The sequence below is a fragment of the Cucurbita moschata genome, unplaced genomic scaffold, assembly GCF_002738365.1.
Source record: "Cucurbita moschata cultivar Rifu unplaced genomic scaffold, Cmos_1.0 Cmo_Scf00007, whole genome shotgun sequence".
NCBI lineage: Eukaryota > Viridiplantae > Streptophyta > Magnoliopsida > Cucurbitales > Cucurbitaceae > Cucurbita > Cucurbita moschata.
In genome coordinates, this window is record NW_019268523.1 from 4398614 (window position 1) to 4405919 (window position 7306).

Here is a 7306-nt window from a genome sequence, read left to right on the forward strand (position 1 = left end):
TTTTTTTTTTTTTTTTTTTGTTATAAGAGACAATTTCATTGATGATTGAAATTTACAAAGGAGAATGTAATATCCATATTACAAAAAAACCTTCCCAATTTGCAATAAAGGAGGTATAACTATAGGAATTAAAAAATATTAGACAGTTTACACCAAGATACAGCTTGGTAAACAACATTGTTGAAAAGTTTCGTATAAGTCTTTGTCTTGTCTGCGAATATTCAATGATTTGGTCATTAAAGACCCACCAATAAATTAACCAAAGTTTTGAACCCTCTAGAAGAAAGATCATTCAAGACCCACCAAAAGAAAGCCATGATGAGGTTATTCTATAGTAGGGTTTTGCATTCTTGAAAGGGTGGTTGGTTAAGGTCATGCTCAATAGATTCTTTACCTCCCTAGGAAATGTGAGATGTCATCCAAATATATTGACAATTGTTGTCTAGAAATTCTGAGCATATCGCGGGTGTCTTTTGTTACAAGAGAATGAGCTTTAGTTATGGCAATGAAGGAGTAACAAAGAGAAAGGGAAGTTACAAGAGAATGAGCTTTAGTTATGGCAGCATCAAGAAACATCTTGTTGTACAAAATTCCAAAAGGTATCAAACGAGGTAGTCTTACCATCAAAAGTTCCAGGTCATTAGAAAAAAGGGTGATGGCTTCCCTCTAGGCATCTCCCCTTTCTCCTCTCTCCCTCTTCTCACTAAAGAAATCCAATCTCTTCCCCCTCCACTTTCAACTCTAATGGATGTTAAAGGAGTCTCTAGTCATGGTCGCGTGTCTTAAAGCAGTCAAGTGTGCAACTGAACATGAGGTCAACGTCTTATAAATGTTGAGCTTTTTTACTTGATTTTTCTCATCCCTCTTTCTTGCATAGGACCAATATGCTTTGCAACTTCACTATTTCCACACCAGCTGAGTAGAGCCTCTTTGTTGCTCCAGTATTTGATTTGATTCATACCTACTGTTACACTGCTGCTCTTTCTTGCACTACTGTTGGGGCTTTCCTAGTGGCTTTCTATATATTCCATGATATTTCTTGCATCCAACTTTTCTTCCATCTCATCAAAGGGTACTCCAACTTCCAAGCACAACATGGTTATCAGCCATGGGAAAGACCGCCTTCCCACCTTCTTGCTTGCACATTTAACAATCTCTTGTACTATAATCTTGCCCACATCAACTTGCACATTTAACAATCTCTTCTACTATAATCTTGCCCACATCAATACTTAATTTTTCATGATTGCAAATATCAGCAAGACTCATTCAGCAGACAGTGCAGTATCATGTGTGGTGAGTAGTAGGTTGGCTTTCACGAATGCAACCCACAATGGTAGCAGCAGACCTCATAGGAGAAACATAGTGGCAGATTTCAAGAAGAGGAGCAAGGACAATGGTGGCAAAAGACTCAACCCGGAAGCCAAGGTGTGAGGTGCATTCGTGAAAGTCAACCTACTACCCACCACACTTGATACCACACTATCTGCTGAACGAGTCTTGATGATATTTGTAATCATGAAAAATTAAGTATTGATGTGAGCAAGATTATAGTAGAAAAGATTGTTTAAATGTGCAAGCAAGAGGGTGGGAAGACGGTTTTTCCCACAGCTGATAATGTTGTGCCTTGAAGCACGAGTAAGCTGGAGGCAAGAAATCTGATGGAAAGCCACCCAGCAGTAGTGCAAGAAAAAACAGCAATGCAACAGTAGGTATGGATCAAATATTGGAGCAACAAAAGACCCTACTCAATTGGTGTGAAAACAGTGAAGTAAGCTGCAAAGCATATTGGTCGTATGCAAGAAAGAGAGATGAGGAAATAGAGAAAGCCCAAAAAATCAAGTAAAAAAACTCAGCATTTCTAAAGCAAAGACCTTATGTTCAGCCGCACACTCGACCGCTTTAAGACACACAACCATGACTAGAGACTCCTTTAAAATCCATTAGAGTTGAAAGTGGAGGGGGAAGAGATTGAATTTCGTTAGCGAGAAGAGGAAGAGAGGAGAAAGGGGAGAGGCCGAGAGGGGAGCCATCACCCTTTTTTTAATGACCTGGAACTTTTGATGGTAAGACGACCTCATTTGATACTTCTTGGAATTTCGTTCAACAAAATGTTTCTTGGCACTGCTATAACTAAAGCTCATTCTCTTGTAACTTCCCTCTCTCTTTGCTACTCCTTGATTGGAGGGCTCTTTGTTAGTAGTTCTTTGTGTTGCTTCCCCACCCCTTAGGCTGTTTTTGTCCCCTTCTTCCCTTTTCCAATATATACAGCAGGTTTCTTACAACAAATAATAATAATTAAATGAACATTGTTGTGAGTGTCCAAGCTCATGAAGAATCCTAGCCTTAAATGTTCAACTGATGTGTCACAAATGATAAGGTAAACCTTACAAGAAAGATTTATGTAATGATAAAATGGTACGATACAAACCTTCAAAAAAAAACTTCTTGAACCATAAATAAATAAATAATAATAAAACTTCTTGAACCAACCAACACAAATAATTTAAAAAAAAAAACATTCAGACCACAGGTGGAACACAACATTTTTGTTATAACTGCAGGCTAATCAATTAACTAACGAACAGAAGTACATAAATGAAGAACCGGAGCAGCCAAGTGAAATAAAAGGGGAAAAACAGGCCATATCCGATAAATTGTCATTGTCAGTTTATATACTGTCTCCAGCCAAGTGAAAAAAGGACAAGCGACCATGACTGGAGACTCAAGTTTACATACTGTCTCCATCAAATAGAACAAACATTCTATAAATTGTAACCAATTACCAGTCACATCCTTTCTATGCCCGCGGAACGACTCGAGTTCTTTCATAGCTCTTATGTCATAAAGCTGCAAAAGAAAAAATAAATTACATTAAAAAAAAAAGAGAGTAAGAGGATATTAATATAAATAAATGAGATGAATATCTCCAGTTGGAGAAGTTAAGTACCTTGATGATTTGATCCTTTGAAGCAGTCAGCACCCAGTTACCATTTTGATTCCACTTAACACATAGTACTGTATTTTTATGACCATGACTGAAAACACAACCATCATTCCTCACAAATTAGTTCAGCATTAATATTATTTTTTTTTATAACTAGATATTACACTCACAATGAGCAAAGCTCTTTCCCGGATTTTGCATCCCAAAGTTTTACGAGGTTGTCTTTGCCACCTGGTAAGTTTCCGACCAGAACAATAAATATTTACAAGATTACTCACGGAAAGTTCTGAAAAAAGTTTCCTAATACAAGGCAGAAACCTGAAACTAGTAGAGACTTCGTGGGGTGCCAATCAACACTTTTCACATCCCACCCATGGCCTGCCTGAGTTCAAAACAGAAAATCTGGGTTACTTTAAGGATTCTTAACAAACAAATCACACAATCCGTGGTCTTGGTCTTCAAGACGAACAACCAAAACCAAACACTTCAAACATCTAATTTGACAAGTATGCACAGTAATCCAATCAAACATCTAATTTGACTCTAGTTGACCCAGTAACATAAAGAAAATTTAGACAAATTTATCTTCAGATAAACAATTACAAAATGTCTAAATACACCTAGCCAATCATTGCTACAAAACACGACCTGACAGCTACAAAAGTAGACATTATGATGTCATACATTAAAAGATCTATAGATTTATATTGACAACTTTAGAACATCGTCAATATAAATCAATAGCATTGAGGCAAGTAAGACTAGTGTCACAATCGCACTCTTGCGGCAGCGAGACAACGATTGTGCAGCACTTGCTCTAACCCAGCGAACAAATCAACCGTGTGAAATTTAGACTTCGGGACAATATCGGCGTATGCTCGAGACTCAGGTCACATTTGAGAGAAATGTTTTAGAAAACGTGAGAAAGAAAATACGTTGAAAACAATTTTAAAGAAACCAATGCTATAAGCTAAAAGCAAGTAGGCAACAATGGCGGCTTTGATAGCATATAACCCGGGTAGGAAAAATTGACAACTAGTCACATCCCCCTATAGTACATTTTGGGACATTTTAACCTTGGTGGGTGTCGAAATGAAATGATTTTGGTGACCAGTCATACACCCCCGTATTGACACAACAATGGTAGTAAAGGTCTATCTAACATGAAATACAAACTCCGAAAAATGAATAAAAAGAAGCACATGGGCAAAATATAGTATGTCATCATTAAGCCAGCATTCCAACTACAAAATTAGAAATAAACCATATAAAAATATGCAAAGCACATTACCAGACAAAGAACGCTCTTCTTGACACCGAGCGAAGTCCCAAACTTTGACAGTAGTATCATCAGAACAGGAACAGAATTTTAAATCGGTTCTACAGAAGCTGTTCAAAACAATCTCATTATAATCAGGAGGAGCAATAAAAGGATGTAAGCCTCTTCAAATGTGCATTTATGCCGAACATCTATTCTACACAGAGGTAGAGAAATAGTAGGACCTCTATATTAGAGATGATAATGGAGGAGAAGGTTCCCCAACGTCTGGCACAATCAGAATTTGATCCTACTTTAGATGTGGTCTATTTTTGGCTTCCACCATGCCAAAAGGCGATAGCAACCCTATCCCTCTCATTCCATTTTTCCACCCACCTTCAAGTCATCTTTAGCTTCTATGTGGCTTTGATGTGCAAGAAGTTTCAGAATTTTCTTTTGTTTTCTATAGTACAAGACTGTTTATTTGCCTGTAGGTTGCAATTTTTGTTCAAGTATTGATATAATTAAATGTACTATTACTTAAGTTTTTAAGTTTAGTGGTGATTTAATATGGAACCAGAGCAAGAGGTCTTGTGTTTGAAATCCTGCAATGTCATTTCTTCTCCCAATTAATATTGGTTTCCACTTGTTAAGCCTTCTACAATGCCAGGCACTGAGGGGGAGTGTTGAAGTATTGATATAATTAAATTTACACTAATCCACTAGCTTAAATTTTTTAGTCCAATGATGATTTAACAAGTTTCATCCTATAACATGTCCTATTATTCTTAGTAGCTATTGTTATCAAGATGGTTAATCTATAAAAAGAGTAGTATGCAAAAGGAATGTATTCAAAAAGGGATATTAATTGCTACCTCAAGTCCCGAACTGATTCTTTATGAGCTGATTTATTCGCCTTCACATTATTCATGTTATTTTGCCAATACCTGCACATAAATGTTTATATGAAATCACCATCTGCTCTACAAATCTAATCTACAGCAGAACAAAGAATGATTGAAAAATTGTGAAAACGACCATTTAATACATCCAAATTGTAGGGAAAAATTACTTTATTGAGCCCCCATCATCACCAGAGACCATCCAGTTGTCATTGTGACTCCATACCATAGACCTAATTGCTTGATCATGAGCCTGCCAATTATGATGTTCCAGAAGTCCTTTATCGTTCATTTTTATGCAATTTCATTAATTAATTATGAAACCCGTATACCTGAAGAATCATTTCAAAATTGAACGACTGTCCATTCCAAAGGGTAAATTCACCACTTTGTGAGCCTGTAATCAGACGTCTCCCTGTAGGAGTCCACTATGGAAGAAGAGAAGACAACACAGAAATGTTAAACACTAAGGAGATGGAGGAAATTCCCAGAATGCCAGAAAACCCTTTCTCACAAAAAGATGAAGAAAGATATTCTAAAGAATCTTGGATGTAATGTAACAGCTACACTATTCAATTTTCAGAACTGTCCAACTTACAAAAAGCCCATAGTATAAGTTGTGGGTTAACAAGACTTAATAATTCCTGCTAGTGCTTAACTTATATGGATAATAAATGAAGTAGTAAAAAGATCAACTATCTACCCTCCTACAAATATAGTTCTTAAATGAATAGGTTTAATGATTTTTCTAGCAAGGTTAAGTCTCTTGCCTTCTTCCCCCACAAATTTTGTTAAGTAAATGAAATACATTGTTTTTTTTACCCCCAATAAGAAAAGTTCAACTTACCAACACTCTATTGATGGAACAACGATTTTTGTTGATTGATGTATGGACAAATTTAGCGGCAAAGCTTGTAGATGGATTATCTGAATAGGCAGCTGGTGGCAACATCTGCATCAAGAATTCAAATCAGACAAATGCTAGTGGAAGAAAAATTATTTCTCTCTGTGCTTACAGCACAAGTTTCAAAATCAAGCCAGGAAAAATGATGGGAACAACGATTCAATGCAGCAATTTTTTTTTCTCAACAAACAAGAAATGTCACTGACATCAATCGATGCTGCTGGAGTTGATTGCAACACAGTCCTATCCTTTGAATCTCGTTGCCACATACGGATCTGCAGATCAGTTAATAGATTATAAACTGAACCAAAATAGAAATCTGGAAGAAATTTTCAAAAAACATTGAAACAAAAGCACAGTGAACTGTACAAGTCTAATTCATTTTTTCAAGTTAACAGAAGAAAACAGGTTTTATTATTGTTATTATTATTTTATGAATACTGACTTTCATTGAGAGAAAAAAAAAATCAAAGAATACACAGACTTCCAAAGAATGAAAGAAAAAAAAAACCCACAAAAAGGGAGGCAACTACCAAAAAGAGTTCCAATCAAGTAAAAAAGGACCTAATGAGTAATTGTAAAAAGACCTAGACACCGAGGCCACATAGAAGCAAAGAATCTAACAAAAGACCAAACATCATTGTTGAAGCTTTCCTTCCCCCAAATATTCTATTGTTTCCCCCGCCCCAAGAACCCCACAAAATATTACACACTCCTGCCTGCCACAAAAAAGGTTTTACTGTGCAACAAAATGTTTAAAAAGAATTGTTGTAGTTGTTTCATTCTCTTCGACAATCACAAAAAAATCACGACAACATCCCTAAGAAGGGTGATAGATGAGAGGCGTGATATACTCTCCAATGAATGATATTCATGCTCACCTCATCCCTGAAAGGAGCAGGCGGACAAGATTAAGGGTTTTAGACCAATTCACTTGATCATAAGTCTTTATAAAATCATAGACAAGACAATAGGTGACCATTGAGAAAGGTCCTTCCTAGCATGATCATGAAGTGCCTAAGGCCTTTTATTACAGGTAAGTAGATCTTTGATCAAGTTCTTATTGCTAACGAAAGCATGGTTTCTTATTGGGTTTTGTATCGGGTTGGTTCTTTTCTTTTTTTAATCCAATGGGGCCTTAGGATTGAAAGAAACAATAAGATTTTTAGGGATTTTGAGAGATCTTGAAAGAGGTTTGGTTTGTTAAGTTTAATGCTTCTCTGACATTGGTGTAATTATCGTTTAGGTTGATTGGAACTTTTTTTTTTTTTTTTTTTTTTTTTTTTTTTTTTTTT

The 7306-nt window shown here is 36.2% G+C and overlaps 1 protein-coding gene across 2 annotated transcripts in view; it reads right to left on the reverse strand.

Moving 5' to 3' along the window:
* Positions 1-7306, reverse strand: part of LOC111445002 (flowering time control protein FY-like) — a 19750-nt gene that overhangs the window by 6399 nt on the left and 6045 nt on the right. For both annotated transcript variants that reach the window (XM_023083174.1, XM_023083176.1), the window contains 10 exons: positions 6218-6286; positions 5955-6059; positions 5440-5535; positions 5278-5360; positions 5081-5152; positions 4239-4336; positions 3266-3325; positions 3118-3178; positions 2951-3038; positions 2787-2850 (listed from right to left, as the gene is read on the reverse strand). In XM_023083174.1, the coding sequence (XP_022938942.1) occupies positions 2787-2850; positions 2951-3038; positions 3118-3178; positions 3266-3325; positions 4239-4336; positions 5081-5152; positions 5278-5360; positions 5440-5535; positions 5955-6059; positions 6218-6286 (796 nt within the window). The remainder of the gene's footprint in view (positions 1-2786; positions 2851-2950; positions 3039-3117; positions 3179-3265; positions 3326-4238; positions 4337-5080; positions 5153-5277; positions 5361-5439; positions 5536-5954; positions 6060-6217; positions 6287-7306) is intronic.